The sequence below is a fragment of the Carica papaya genome, chromosome 8, assembly GCF_054855325.1.
Source record: "Carica papaya isolate Zhongbai chromosome 8, ASM5485532v1, whole genome shotgun sequence".
Lineage (NCBI taxonomy): Eukaryota > Viridiplantae > Streptophyta > Magnoliopsida > Brassicales > Caricaceae > Carica > Carica papaya.
This window is the reverse complement of record NC_142316.1, coordinates 35,461,524-35,478,076: the sequence shown is the minus strand read 5'-3', so window position 1 is coordinate 35,478,076 and position 16,553 is coordinate 35,461,524. Positions and strand designations below refer to the sequence as shown.

The 16,553-nt window shown below is 34.4% G+C and overlaps 2 protein-coding genes and 1 long non-coding RNA gene across 3 annotated transcripts; all 3 read left to right on the top strand.

The window, feature by feature from the left end:
- Positions 1 to 928: 928 nt before the first annotated feature.
- LOC148252830 (uncharacterized) lies at positions 929 to 1,258 on the top strand. Its single transcript, XM_088210384.1, has one exon. It carries the CDS (start codon positions 929 to 931, stop codon positions 1,256 to 1,258), a length of 330 nt encoding a protein of 109 aa, XP_088066510.1.
- A 3-nt stretch (positions 1,259 to 1,261) lies between these two features.
- On the top strand, positions 1,262 to 8,196 carry LOC110811297 (uncharacterized). Its single transcript, XR_002539116.2, has 4 exons — positions 1,262 to 2,228; positions 5,019 to 5,820; positions 6,112 to 6,336; positions 6,833 to 8,196. It is a non-coding gene; the product is annotated as an uncharacterized LOC110811297 (long non-coding RNA).
- A 2,767-nt stretch (positions 8,197 to 10,963) lies between these two features.
- Positions 10,964 to 13,241, top strand: LOC110811289 (transcription factor MYBC1-like). Its single transcript, XM_022037726.2, has one exon. It carries the CDS (start codon positions 11,410 to 11,412, stop codon positions 12,361 to 12,363), a length of 954 nt encoding a protein of 317 aa, XP_021893418.1. The 5' UTR covers positions 10,964 to 11,409; the 3' UTR covers positions 12,364 to 13,241.
- The last annotated feature ends 3,312 nt before the right edge of the window (positions 13,242 to 16,553 follow it).

The window sequence follows — 16,553 nt, the reverse complement described above, 5'->3', positions numbered from 1 at the left end:
TATTGAAATCTAATCTAATTCAATCAGTGTAGTTTTACTGATATGTTAATAAATTAAATTTAATCGATTAATTACTGTCTAATTCATAATATTCTGAATTTGATTTCAGAATTTTCAAGCAAAGTATAAAAATTTTACTCTCCAAAGCAGAGTGATATTGGTAATTTTGACTTTTGAATTTAGATAAATACACGTAAATTGACTTTTAAGTATTTGATTATATATGAGTATCAATCCTAACCTCACAAATATGCTATGAGTGTGTTCTGTGTCATATCACAATATATATATATATATAGAGAGAGAGAGAAAGAGAGAGAGAGTTGATCATTGTGATTTCAGTCGTCTAAATTGATGACATGCCATCAGAAAACTATACTTATAAATTTAATGTTCATATACCAGTACTCACTTTTACCATCAATGAACAATTTTTTCTTTTTCTGAGTATGGATGAATTAATATATTTCTTGAATGTCATTAAATTATTTTAAAATAATGATAAAATTATAGAAATAAATTTCAAAATACGTTTAATTGTATTTATCAAATGGTCATGAACCACCTAATCATTTTTTCTCGGGGAAGATAACAATGGAGCCGAAGCATGAGGTTTTGACTAGGACTTTTCTCTGGTTGAATGGGGCAAACTGGAGATTTTATAAAAAGTGATGAAAATACACCTTCCCGCACATTCAGAGACTTGGTAGCGCTCACGTCTCGAAGCTCTTATTTAATCAGCCAGCACTAACTAATTCCGGCGGTTTCATTCAGTTTCTCTTCTTCCAATCAAGATTCAACACTTCCATCCTCTGAAATCATATAAACCAAATCAAGGTATGTTATTAAATTGTTTTACTAATATCCATATAGACCATCTACGCATAAACAATTGTCGGTCAATTTTTGATCACTGTGCAGGAATCTAATGGCGGAAGATCATGAAAAGGGGAGGAAGGATTTGACGGAGACGGTGATGGGTATCAAAGACGATGGTGATCGGGGTCAGCTTACGCGTACTGATAATGGCCGCCGCAGTGGATTGGGAATGAGAAAGTCATGGTCAACTGATTCACTGGTAAGCCATGCGACGTCGTTTGCCAAAACCTGCGTTTGCTCTCCAACAAAACACCAGGGATCCTTTCGCTGCCGCCTCCACCGTCATCAACTCGACGGTCAGCAGCCTGTCACCGACCGCCCTTCCATTCCCAAGCGCTTCTCTCTACTCTCCCTACAAGAAGTTGACGAAAACAAGTGAACATATATATATATATATATATATTGTGTTAAAATTTGTACTTGTGAGCGCGTTTTATTTTCGATGTGTTTGGTGAAGATAAAATCAAATTCTCATGAGTGATTTGATTTGGTTTGTTATACATCTTATTGTGATTTATATTCAAAAGAAAATTATCATATGTTAATCTTTAGATAATCGTAATTACTAATTAATTTTATAATAAATTAATTAAATAATTAACATCAAAATTTTATATTAAAAACGTTTTTCCCGCACTTTTTGAAACCATCTTTATATACTTTTTAAGCGGTTAGCAATCAGACTAACTCCATAACCAGGGTTAAAGTGCGATCCATTCCTTGTACGAATTCATTCTCTGCAACTCTCCACCATTCTCCCGGTCCTCTTTAACGATGCAACGGAGAACTTTCCTGATGAAGCAGCAATGGTTCTTCCCGCAAGCTAAGCTGAAAAATCGCTAGTTTCGCCATTGGAAGCAGGCTTTGGCACCTGACAGCGCAAAAATGAGTTAGATAAATACAGGAAGATGAAGAGGCAAGCAAGGATTAATGCTCCTGCATTCTGACTATGCTGGTTCTCCATAAACGCCGTAGTGCACTTCCTCCGGATGGTAAAGCCAAGAGACCAGTATAAGAGACAGCCGTCTCTGCTTGGGAAATGTGCCTTCCTGACTTTTAGCAACTCTCCTTCGAAGCCTAAAGGCATCAAACTTATTTCGGTAAAAAAGCCGTCTCTCAGCGAGAATTCAAATATTCAATGGAGTCAAAGCAAGTAATTCGGAGGATTATTGATGAAATTGTTACGACGATGACGAAGATTATATGACTCGTAATGAACTGTGTAAGTGACGAAGATGATGATTGAATCGTTGTCTGTTGCTCTTCCTCTTTGACTAGTCTAATGGAAATGCTGCTTTGAGCGAGATTCTTACAATGGATTTGTACATTATGCATATTTTACCGTTGAGGTGAGGCAAATTTCTGGTTATTTAATTAGATTTTGTGAAGCGAGTTCTTTGAAGTGCCTTTTTCACCTTCTCCTTGTAATCTACAGCGAAACCTCGTCCAGTATTTCCTTATATGTAACATATTTCTTGTAGTTTGTCATGCTTTATATTGTTATATCCGGCATATAATCTATCCTTTTAGTGTCTCTTGAGTTGGAAAATGTGAAAGATGGGTTGTCCTCTTTTTCCCTTCTGGTTTGCAGGTTTTGACGAAAGGGATGTAGTTTGCTTTTCTTATGCTTGGATTCTCATGCTTCAGGAAGGACTATCTTTAATTATTTTGTACATTTAGGAGTTCTATCAAGTTGTTGATTAATCCACAGATCTTAATTTGGTAACCATCATGCTTGAATTACTCGATGCAGTGAGTTTAGGAAAAGTTCAGGCAATCTTGGTAACTAGTTGAACAAAAAATGATTGATATCTTCCCTTCTAGGTCTTAGTCATCCGTTCATTACTTATACACTAGCACAGGCTCCTTTAGTTTACAATTTGATCATTAAAAATGCTGATCATCATTGTAATTATTTTAGTCTTGGTTACCAACGGAGTTCTTCATGGTCCCCAGGAATTGGAAAGACAATTTGAATAAAAATTAATCAATGCCTTCCCTTTCTTTATCCGTTAGTCATCCTTTGATCACTTATCACTAGCACAGGCTCCGTTTGTTCAAAAAATTTGCTCATTAAAAGTGCTGGTCAACAATGTGATTATTTACTGTTGGTTTACAAAAAGAGTCCTTCGTGGTCCTTAGAAACTGGAAAGACGGTTCAGTCATAGGTCATGAAGTTGGCATCGACCTTTCCTCAGTGAATGGACCTAAGATTGTCAGTAAAGTACCATTGTGGAAGTTAGTGAGAATTCTGTGAAGTTTCCAGTTCAGCTAGCCGAGTTGCATCTGCTGTAATTAGATTTTCTTTCCAATAATGCGTTCCTCATTCAGTGTATTGCTTTGCTTGATGATTATTATTCTAACTTGACTTGCAATTGGGGCTGGTACAAGATATGCATTCCTGAAAATTAGGATTTTATGGAGTGTTGCAAAATAATAACACATGGTATTAGTCTTTTAAAATTTTTAATACCAAGTAAATGTCCTTTATCTAGTTTCAATGGTCCAACCTTTCTTAGTTGTTCCTGACTACCTGGCTAAAGATACTGGGCTATGACCTGTACAAATTTTTCAGACCTACTTCCTGCTTGAGTTCATCAGAACTGTGATAAGACCAAGATTGGTCAAAGCATATGTAATTGTTATAGAGAGCATGTAGCATATAAAAATTAACTTCTCTGTAGGATAGCAGAATCATTGAAGTCATGTTGACATAGTGCATACATGAAGTAGAACATGATATCAAGATGTATACCTTTGACTCAATGACTGGGTGTGGTAGTTAAAAACTAAAACCCATGCTGATGCAGAACCAACAAACAGAAACAAAACAGTGATTTATGGATTATAGAGGCTGAAAAGGACTGAATAGTTAAGAGAAAGGGAAGAAAAGAGAGAAAGAAGAAGAGATGAGGGGATCAGAAGGAAAGGAGAAGAGAGAGAACCAACAACCAGTGAACAGAACAAACTAGTAGGAAGAAGAAATAGAGAGATCGAAATTGACTGAATAAGTGAGAGAAAGAGGAGAAAGGATAATAAAATATCAAACAAACAAAAACTGTCTAACCAAGCAGAACACATGCTATAGGTATGTCTAACATGTATATGGCAGTCCTCTAACAAATGTTGAACCAAACAGATACTAATTTGAGCATTCATCACAAAAAAGATTAAGGGTCAAGATTGGTAACTATTTCATGGATCTGTTATTCTCTAAACTGTTATGATACTCAATTTGTAGGTTTGACTTGACCTTTCAATTAGTTTAGTGGTTGTCAGTTCTTTGTTGTATTGCTAAGAATTTAAGCGTAAATTTACTCCATAGTCTTTCTTTTGATTTTCTCATTATCATAACTATGGTGAATATACAGCTAAAAGATTAATTTGAAAGTAACTTTATGCCTCTAGAGAGATTTAATTCCTAAAATGTTAAGTTGTACCTTATGGGGGTGAACAATAATGGAAGTAGTTTGGATATGACCCTTTTGGTTTAATAACTGGTCAAAGGTCTGAGGGCAACAGGAATATACCTTAATCATGTGATATATGATCAAGTACTCAAGTTTTTTACTTTTTTCTAGTCTTCCATTTCATGCACTTCCTATACATTTCCTTGCACAGTGCCTTCTTTCCTTTACTCAGCTACTTTTATTGTCTGGGTATTCATTGATGAATTCAATGCAATTACACCTGCATGGAAAGATGGAAATGAAGACCCATTTGAAAGGCTGACGTTTACCTTGTTAAATTTGATGGATTATTTATTGGTGCTGGCCCGGGAGGCCTGATAGTATTGAACCTGCACTTAGACAACTTGGAAAACTTGGCAAGAAATTCATCTAGATAATCTAACAATCGCTGTATGTGTCTATACAACATGTCTTAATTTGAGTAACATGTGCTTTGATGTCAAGTTCCAGAGGAGCCTGAATCCCTTGGTTATACTTCCACACTATTATTCCACATTAGGGCATTCCTGGTGGCTAGCTGGTAACATGTGCTTTAGCATCAAGTTTTAGAGGATAATTTCATAAGCAACTATAATGATGGAATTATTCTTCTAACAAAGTAGGAGTTAGTAATAGCTTTAGTTGCTTCTTGACTCTTGATCTAACATGTTGCATTTTATCTTTTTCTAGTTCAGGTAATACTTGAGGTTCCTAAAGTCAATTGGGAATATGCTGATGAGCAAAAGGAGGCCAAACTCAATGGGACCAGTAGATGGCTTCAGAAACATCAGGATGGATTCAAACAGATTGGCACCCAACTATCAACCAGCTTATTGATGTTTGGTCCCCTCAAGTTGTAGGAAGATCCATGTGGCTCATGTAATAGCTTCTTCATATCAAGATTCCTGAAAGTTTTAGCAAATGGACTGGTGAATCTCAAGGCAAGTGGATTCTGTTTGCAAAGGCAAGGGTCAATGCTATTATCATATTATATTTGTTATGAAATTCAATGATCTTATTTTTATTTGTAGAAAGAGAAGTGATGGCTTTTGAGTTCCTGATAATTTATGACTCAACTTCTTGTTGAATTAGATGATTAGTAATTATCATGATGTTATCCCAACTGTAGAAATTTGTTTTCAAAGTCTATGCAGCGTTGGTATTATCTTAACAGCTCTGAAGGCTATGCTTTGGGTGATATATCATTGATCTGCTGGGAGTGACCTATTTCGGCTAGTTAGGTTCTCAAGGCCTCTGTTTTTTCAGATGCCTTTTGTTTTAAAGAACAAAATTTATTAACAATATTAGAAATGATGAAATCAGGAAAGGCTGGATGCCGAGGAGGTAACCACAACATTTAAAGACTGCAACTGGACAAGTGCAGCCATCAGGAGTTTAGGCCTATCAAGACTTGTCTACTAAATTTCTTGTTGTAAAGGAGACCGATTAGAAGATGAAAGGGCTAGAGGAGAAGCAAATGGATTCCAATCTGGTTAGCATTTCTCCATCAACTTCTGCCATAATTTTTATTATCGTTGACTATTAAGCTTAAATTAAGAGGCTAGTTAGCTGATTTACATTCCTAATTGCCACTTTTGTTCATTGTTGCTACTTGGCTAGACACCTGTTTTCGGTAGATGCTTGAGAGTTTGATTGCAGAGAAAGATGATTGCATGATTGCATTTGTGTCTATTAGTTGAATTACGGAATAATTTCTTATCTTCTACTTCTACTATAAATCACTAATTGCACCTATCTTTTTCTTTTCACTCCACATTCCCAGGACCTTGATAATTCTATCATGCAGCTTGTCCACAATATCTCATCAGTATTCGCACTTCCCTTCCCCCACCACAAAAATCTATAGTAGGTACCCCAACATCACTGCAGCTAGTTACACTCATGCTTTCCAAGCCAGCTGCTCACAGCTATTGAATTCAGATCACCCCATCGACCCATCAATCAATTCATGGCCCATAAGACATCCGCTCCGCATGTCCCTACTCGGGTAATGATCTTTTGGCTGTTCTCTCTTATGAAGTGCTGATGATTGTCCATACACACACACAGACACAAGCGCATCTCTTTTAAGGCTAAGGTCCTGTAAAAATGAGATGACATCACTGAGTATTAGGGGGTCTACCTTTTATATAATAATACAAGGAAACGTTCCCATTCTAGTGAAAAGAGAGTGAACCTTGTCAAGGTAAAGAATGGACCAGATGGATCAAGATATCCAGTCTTACACGTCTCAAAGAATTGTATTGTGGGTGGCCATAATCTCATTCTGCCGGTTATGGGCCTATTATGTCACGAATATTGTCTAGTCACTTTTCTTTTTCCTGATTTCAGGCCGAGCAAATTCGTGGGACAAACGAATTGCATGTTTGTGTCATGATGGTCCCTATCAGTATCTACTGTTGTGCTTTTTCTTGGTCTATGATAATTTAATGATTTTTGGTTGATGATATGAAGGTATGATTGGGTTTTGAAATATCTCGCAGCGAAGGTCGGTAAACTTAATAGAAGATGAAGAGGTCAAAAATGGTGGCTGCTATCAAATTTAAACAAGTAAATGCTCTTCACTACTCATCTTTACTCTCTTTTTTTGCATAAATAATATGCAGCCTGTTTACTTTGGGTATGTGTATCAGGTGTCGTAACCTTGAAGTAATAAAATAGTAATAATAATAATAATAATAATAGAACAAATAATTTTTTTTAAATACACAAACAAATAAAGAGATTAGTTTATACAGTAAAAAGTAGTAATAATAAGAGTGGGAGAATAACTAAAAGTGTGTAACACACATATTTGAATGATTAATTGTTTTAACTCATAGAATTATTATTTTCAAAAAATAATAAATTTAGTTGTAATGATATCCAAACGATAATAAAAAAAAAAAAAGTTCTCTAATTTATCCTCCTTTTTATATTCAAAATTCAAAGTCGAAACAGTAAATTTGTGTTTACTCTCTAATTGGGTTTGTGGTTAATAATTACATACGTTTGTTTCTTTGGATGGTTATATAAAGAGAGAACAAAACACGAGTCAGGTTGGTGGACCAAAATAGGATGGTTACCTGCTGAGAAAAACATGGAAATCACATGATTCTCCCTGGTCTTTTTCAAACCCATTTATTGATATTTGCAACAAAACATGCTTCTTTTTTTTCCTTCTCTCAAGTATGTCAATCTTTTTTAAGTAAATTACTGTCGACGGTAAATTTTTCTCCCTTATTCATAGACTAGTTGTTTATTGCATTAAGAGAGCTTATAAGCTCCCTCAAGAATTTATAATTCTGGTAAAAGATATGGGTTACTGTTGGTACATTTACCGAGCTCATTTAAGTATTTTCAATAGAATATTTAGTCTGAGCTATTATAAAATAATTGAAGATCAATGTACTAAAATGTGAAGAAAATTGAGTCGTCAAATTTTTTGTTTGAAATGTAACTGATACTGAGGTAGAACTTTTGCATAAAATAATGGGTTTGATTTGAAGTTGGTGGACGTGACAATTTTAGATTAAAGTTACTTTTTAAAAAAAAAAAAAAATGGAAGTCGTATACGAATTTCTTTTTCTCCAAACTAGTTTCAGATGGGTATGTATGTATATTGGTTTTTATTTTAATTTTAACTTTTTTATGGAAAAAAAAAAAAAAAAAAAGTTTGGTGTTTTAATTTTACGAAATACTGAAATTTTGTTGAATTACCGATCAAAATTAAGATACTAATTTCTTTAGTCTAATTTTAACTATAGTAAATTACTAAGCTAATCCTTTACCGTTACTTGTGTTAGAATTCAACTTTAATTTTTTAATTATAATTTAGTTCTTGAACTTACAAAATTATTTAAAATAGATTCTTAATTATTTTTTTTCTTAAAGCAGCAAAAATATTGTTAGCTAAAAAAATTAATTTTTTGATAGTGATATAAAAAATTACTTTAAAAATGTAATATTTTTATTTATAATTAAAATTGAAATAACTTTATATTAACTATTATATAATATTTATTATTATTATTATTATTATTATTTCTATGATTTGAATAAAATGAATGAATAATTTTTATTAAGACTATTTTTAGTTTTCATAATTTTTAAATTTTATAGAAAATCATAGAAAAATGTAAAAATTTCTGGTAAAATTTTTATAATCATATAAAAAATTATAAAGTGAAATAGTTCTATTAAGTTTGAAAATTAAACTATAATGAAATCAAATTATAATACAGTAAATATTTAGGGGAATAAAATAATAATTTATTTTTTTTAAAAAAACATTATATTGATTCAGGATTCAGTTCATTTTAGATTATCATTATCATTTTATCATCCCCATTCTGGAAGTATCGTAATTATTATTACTCGTAAAAGATGCCTTTTTATGTAAGCAATAATCAAACTCTTTCCAAAGCTTGAAAAAGAACAAGAAACATAAGAAGAGCCTCTTTTAATTTGATCATGAAATGGTTAAAAACGCAGCACAAAAATAGTCAAGTAATTTTTAAAAGGCCATGGACAGGTCTTGTCTGGGGTATTTTCGTGGTTTTTGTTTCATTCTCTAAAAGATACTTTTTCCCTTTCTCTTTCTTTCTTTCTTTTTTACTTTTTGATTTTTCTATTGGACTTTCATTTTATTATTTGTCCACTTGTCACCCATTCTAGCCATAGACCTTCTTGAACTCTGTACTAAACCCATATTGTACAAAAGAATCTTTTAGCTTCAAAGTCAAATTTTAATTTATCCCCTCCCCGGTTTAATTTATCCTCACAGCAAAAATAATAGCTCCTTTTGAAAGTTCTCATTTTTTAGTTTAACCCCATTTTAATTTACATTTGATAATTTAGTTTAGTTTAGTTTATTTTGTATTGAATTATTTAATTTTTTAAGTGATTATTTTAAATGTTTTTCTTAATTTAGATATGTTTAATGTCATTCTTTGTATTTGTCTTTTAATCAACTGTGTAAATGTTCTCCAAAATATTAATAATTTTAAAGGAAAAGATAAAAATCAAATTATTATGATAAAAAAAAAAAACATTCAGATTTTAAGTTGCTGTAAAATCAAATCATAAACTGTTTAAAGTATTCTTTTAGACCTAAGATAATATTTGATAATAACTCAACCCACTAAGAAACGTCCAAACCCAAAAAGGATAAAGTTATCCCCACAACCAAACACCACCTAAGCTATTCCTTCCCTCCCTCCCTCCCTCCCTCCTCTTCTTATCCATGAACAATCCTACAAAGTGACCAAACTTTGCATTCTCTCTCTCTCTCTCTCGTCCTCCTCAAACCCCCACCCTCTTTTCCCGTACAAGCAATATTTGTTGCGATAAATTCCATCCGTACTCTAGCTCTGCTGCGCGTTACCTGCACTCGCCACTGCACACACAACCAAAGTACACCTGGCATTTTCAGATTGCAGAAATGGAATTGCAGACTAAATGTGGATGAACCTGCAACCTGCTTCACCCACCCAAGTATTCCCCTCTACGCAGCGTATCATCGTTATCACCAAATCATTCATTTTTCTTTTCTAAAAAAATTATATTATTCTTCTTTTTTAAAAAAAAATAAATAAAGAGAGAAAACTACTTACGCAATTATTTATTTAAAATATTTTTAATTTTTATTTAATTTTTATATTTTTGTTATTCAACTCTATTATATTAATATTTATAGGGAACTAACTCTATTTATATTTTCATTTTTGCAATAATAACTTTATACTTTTTTCTTCTTTTGTAAAGATGTGAAATTAATTTAAAATTTTGCCTTATTTTTATTGTATAATTATCTTTATTTTAAATAATAAAATTTAAGATACATTTAATCTTTTTTTTTAAATAAACTATACTAGTATATATTTTTATAAAAATAACAGTCCGAATAAAATTTTATTCTTAACAAAAGTTTGAGTTATTAAAATATATGCAATTATCTGATATTTTAAATGCTTTTTTTTAAAAAAATTTATTCCTTAACTAATTAGAATGCCTTATGTTTAAAAGTATGTATAATAAAATCACAAATTAATTAAACTATAACTTTATTAATCAGACTTAGAAACCAAAATTTAGCTTTAATGGTAATAAATTAATTAAAAAACTTCAATTTAAATTTGAGATAGTAATTTGTCTTTAAAATCAGATTCTAATATCATAATTATGCAGAAATTGAAGTTCAGACTTGTGGAGTATCGATTTAATTAGTAAAAAAAATAATTGTCACAATTTTTTTAATAATATAACAAAAGGCAAGGTTACAACCAAGTAACACAATATTTGTCTGCATACATACATATAATATATGTTACATATATATATACATGTAACATATATTATAGTTTAAATCAACAATACTCTTATTAATTCATAATCACGTCTGATACAAAAAGTTTGGTTAAATATAATGGTAGAGGAGCGTGTAGTCACGCGCTCCAGCAAAGCTGGTTTGCTGGGTGGTATCTCATATCTGTCTATGAATGAAAATCTAAGAATCTTTTAACACTCACTCTCAAGTATAAGACCCCCAAATCCCGGAAAAACAAAATAAAATAAAATGAAAAATATATAAATATTTATAATTATTATTAATGAAAAATGAATACTGCCTCAATAACATAAAAATCATAAGAAAAGCATCAGCAACAGTTCCCATAATAAAAGCTGAAAAGAAGAAAACAAGATCCACCTCGAACCTCTCTCCACCCTCCTCCTCCTCCTCTCACCGATTTTCCACCATAACCACCACCACCACCATCTTCAGCCTCCCTCCCTCTCTCTTTATCGTTCTCTCTCTCCTTCTCTGTCAACGATCAGTTGTAGAGAGTGTCTTCGAGAGTGGTGCGGGTATACCCTTTTTATCTTTCTGTATGTTCGAGAATCAAGGTTGTTTTTCTATAATCTAATACATACTTACTCGCTTTCCCTTCCTTCTTTTGTCTTCTCCCTCTTCTTTAAGCTCCTCAGTGCGATACCCATATCAATAAATCCACTGCTCTCCACAAATCGGTAGTTAATTGGGTTAACTGTGAATTGGGTTTGGTCTAATTTTCCAACAATAATGAGGGAAGAGGACTCAAATTGGTTCTCAAGATGGGAGGAAGAGCTCCCGTCACCTGAAGAGCTCATGCCTCTCTCTCAAACCCTAATCACTCCTGATCTTGCTATAGCTTTTGACATCCGAAACCACAACAGCAGTTCTGGCCAGCAGCAACAACCCAATCCGCCGCCTCCGCCTCCTCCATCGGCAACTCCTCCGCCTTCCAATCCCTTGGCCGCTTCCCAGCCTAACTCGGCGGAATTTGGAGCCGATTCCGCCGAGTTGGGCTCTGGTGCTGCCGGCGACGAGCCGGCTCGGACCCTCAAGCGGCCCCGCCTTGTGTGGACCCCGCAGCTCCATAAGCGCTTTGTCGATGCTGTTGCACACCTTGGGATCAAGAATGCGGTCCCTAAGACAATAATGCAGTTGATGAGTGTGGATGGGTTGACCAGAGAGAACGTGGCGAGTCATCTTCAGAAATACCGTCTTTATCTCAAGAGAATGCAGGGATTGTCGGGTGGTGGTGGCGGAGCAGGCGGTAATGGTGGTGGCGGCGGTGGAGCCGGGTTAGCTGCCTCGTCGGATCCGGCAACGGACCATTTGTTCGCTAGCTCCCCGGTGCCACCGCATTTCTTGCATCCCGGTCGGCCCAATTCGGATCATTTCTTGCCATCGTTTGTGCCTGTGGCCGCACTGCAACACCACCACCACCACCAGCAGATGGCAGCAGCGGCGGCAGCTGCGGTGGCACATCCTCATTTGCAGCCCCAATACCACAGGCAAATGGGGCATTTTGGGTCACCACCAAATGGGCAATTTGAACATTCGTTTCTGGCTAGACAGACACAGCAACCGATTCATAGGATGGGAGCACCAGTTCACAATCCAGTGCCGGGATATGTGGAGGATTTGGAGTCGGCTAATGCAAATGGAGGGAGGAAAGTCCTTACACTCTTTCCAACTGGGGATGATTGAAGTTGGGTAATTGTTGACTGCCATTTATCGTTTCAATTTTCTTTTTATGATTCAGCTTCTGGGTCTTGTCAAATCAGTTCTTGGTGGCACTTTTGTAGTATTTTTAGAGTTCAGTTTAGGGTCTTGGCTGTTCTTGTTGTGTTAGTCATTGTTGGTAGCCTCTGATGGTAACAATTGGGATTGGGCTTCAGCTGAAATCTAGTTTCATCTACAGATCAAGAATTTCTGTTATCTGAGTTGTGTTGTCTGTCCGGTCTCTTTCACCATCTTTTTGCGAGTGACTAGGATTGGTGGGTGGTATGAGGTATCTGTTATGGTGTCCAATTCCGCAGACTTCTACATGGGTAATTAAATTGTTGGTAGCAGTCTGTCTCCTTACTGTCTGCTTCTGGTGACGGAAATTTGAACGACAATCAAATTCCTAAGCTTCTTAATGGAAGCATTATTGAAGCTTCATGATATTGGTCATTCTTGATTTCCAGAAGAGTTGTTCTCCTCATGATATCTCAGGATTTGCTTGGTTATCCTGCAATTCAGAGTCTTCTTAGTAGTCATCGACTCCTCACAGGATGGCCAGAGGAAGAAACTGACTGAAGTTTGCACTTGCAGGTAAGGATAAATAATAACATTGCAAGTGCTAGATAAGTTCATTACATATCTAAATATGGGGTCGGAATCCTTTGTCAGCAAATATATTGAGAGTCTCAGCAATATCCAATATCTTTTCTCTGTTAGGTCTATCTCTTCTGTTTCTTAGTTCAGTTTTATGTAGAGTTGAGCTGTACTTTTTGTACATTGTGTGACTCCATAGAAGACATTGATCCCTCGTATAAGGGAAACTATTAAAGAAACCCTAATGTTATTAGAATCTTAAATCATTTCAATGTCCCCGAACATTGGAGTATCGAATTTGCTTTCTCTTTCATGCATACTTAATTATGTTGGCAATGTTGAATGACATATCCTCTTTCATTCCACTTAAGGACAAATGCTTTGCATCTGAAGCAAGTTACTTTAGGTTCATTTCTGTTGCTGGTTAAATTATGAGAAAGGTGAAACATTTAACTGAAGAAGTAGATGGAAAGGTCAACTGAATTTCCATGTTTATACTCAAATTGAAAGGGAAGAAAGATCTAGATCCAACCCAAAGTGAATAATAGAGATACCAAGTTGGTAAATGCATGATACATTTTCCCTCAAGTTATGGATTGTTATAGCTGTAGTTTCCTGTCAAAGTTAACTAACAGACTCTAGATGACATATCTTTTTTGCTTTAATAGATAAGAAAGACGATATCTCACTTTGGGATGGAAGGAAATTAAAAATTGAACTGAGACTGCATTATATTTTGCCCTAGAAAGTAGTATAGCTTCCCTATGAATTCTACATTTTTTGTATGGTTGCACTGTGAAACTTTGACTTTCTGGATTTGGATGATGATCTTCATGAATGCTAGTGCACCTTGCATCTCAGGAATAATGTCCTCTATACATTCTAAAATTTTTTATGACGGAATCAATAGAATCAGCTCAAGGTTGAGTAAACATTCATATTGGCAAATATCAGTTGTAGTATTAACAATAGGACTTCCTAGGCATGTCTACATTGTTGCTTCTGGAAATTGTAAGCAAATCTCTATCTGACTTAGACTCGTTCATACATGATGTTGCTTTGTAAGTTCTGTTTGTTTGATTTTAATAGCTTTTTGACCTTAGTAGAATTCTCAAGAGAGTGTTCCTTAAGGAAATTCACATTGGACACAAAGATACCCTGCTATCGGGTGATGATATTTTATTCTTGTAGATTGATAGAATGGTAGGGATGACCTGCATGTATGGAAATGTCTGTTAATTTCATATGCTTAAATCTCAACTGCGAAGATGAAATCTAGGATTGGCATTCTAAACATTTTCATGAGAGCACGAAATAAAATTACATGGTTTTGCTAATACTCTCCTAACACAGTAAGAACTTGATCTCAATTTCAATTCTCGAACTACATAAAGATGGTTGGATTGTGCTAACCAGTTGGACCTTATTGTGTAACAAGTTTGTATATGTGCCTGTAAGTTGGAATTGTTGATTATAGAGACATATTTGGGCAGTTTGTATCATTTGAAATTAGTTGACTACGATAGGAAGAATATTTCACCCAAAGTCCTGTCTGCAGGCTGCACCTTGGCCTGAACAAAACACAGAATTGATACCGATCCTATGCCCTCTAGCCCGAACAAACAGATTAACCCCTCTGTTTTACCTAGTTGAATGAATATGTAAAAAACTGCTACTTACTCTGTTTTGCAGTTAGTACCTCCAACATTCTCTCTTCTTTTCTTTTCTTTTGAATATACAGGTATCTACTACTTTCAAAAGGTATTGAGAAGAGTGGATGCTAGAGCTATCCTAAACCAATAAGTATAATATATATATATATATATATTTTATCAACTTGGGTGGATAATGTCATAATATACAGCAGCACATGCATGGCTTTGCTCACTTATAAGGACACCCTATTGCCATCTCTTGTAGAGCACTAGTTTCAAGTTTCAATTAAACATTAAATATATATGTATATATATATATAGGATGAGAGAGAGAGAGAGAGAGAGAGAGAAAAAAGATGCATAGTGGAATTCTATATTAATTTAGTTCTGTCACCAAGTTGAGATTCATTTTTATATAGATTACAAAATTCTTTCTTAATCTAAACAGAAAGAGCAGATCAAATCAAAATTTACTTGTCTTTTTATCAGATCACCTTTAAGTCAATTCTTGTGTTGGCACACATCCTACCATATATACCACATATGTGCGTGTATGTGTGTGTGTGTATCGAGAGAGAAAGAGAGGGAGAAAGAGTGATTTTTGGTTTTGGGGTTCTTAATTCCTGTCGATTTGAAGTTAGAGAGATAGGGAAAGAAACTTTTGGGTGTTAAATTTCAATTCCTTTGGAACTTCTTTTTAAGTTGAAAGTTGAGAAACCTTAGAACAGTGCTGCGATGAGTTAAAACAGTAAAAGGGTTATTTCAGAGTACATAAAAGCACGCTTCCCAGTCCCACATGAACAGCCTGATTCCGCTGGCTGCTGCATCCCGTCCTCCACAAATTTCATGGACATCAAAACTTAATTTATATTTTGATTTCGGACTTCGATAAGCCTCTTTACCTCTGCACTAATGGATCCCACGTGATCTCTTCACTACATTTGCTGTTTTCTTCCCTTATCATTACATCTATTATTTACAAATTTCCTTAATTAATTAAAACAAAAGTACAAGGTTACTGTAGAAATCATTAACAAGAACTGTAATATTTAACGATCACGCCTTGAGAAAACTTAAAATAGCAATTTAGTTGAGTTCTCTACTATTTCCACTCAGAATTTTAGTTAATTATATTATCATAGTGCATAATTAGAACATAATTGGTAGATTTATGTTAGATTTGAAGTTATGATTGTTCTCGCATTAAATTCCTTGAACGATGAAAAATTTTAATTTTTCATCGAGAGGTTGAAGTGGGAATGGTGAGAATTATATACGTCAAAAAATAATATAAAAATTAGAATATGAATTAAATAAAAAAATTGAAATCAAAAATGAAATCAAAGCCAAGGTGAATGTCTATTTGTCAATTTTCCTTGACCAAAAATAAATTTATTAATTAAATATAAAATTTGACAAATTACTTATGATATTCTATTTCCATCCCCAAAGAAGACAGAAAATTTTTAAAAACTAAAACTAGCAAGATGCTGATTCCCAAAGAAGGAAATATGCCATGCCATGCCATGAGATGTAAGAGGCAAAGGATCATGTCTTGCTGTCTCAGGGATTTCACACAGCAATTATCAGATGAGCAAATCAGATTTGACATCCAATTTTCTTGTCAGTCCAAAGAGATTTTCCTGCTCCCAACCCACCCAACACCCATTTGGGAATAACACACAATGCCAACTTCACTTTCCCTTAAACACAATTGTTGAAAGAGTTGGGCTCGAAACTTATTCAGAAAATCATTTAAATAAATCATACAACAAGGACGATGATATTAAATAAATTTCTGCCACCGTAGTATTTGCCATCCTGAAAGGTCAGACACACACAACCCACTTCAAAATGCTTTTCGACAACGCATCAAATTTCTAAATCGCTATCAACCTACCTACTATAGCGTGTCTACGTACA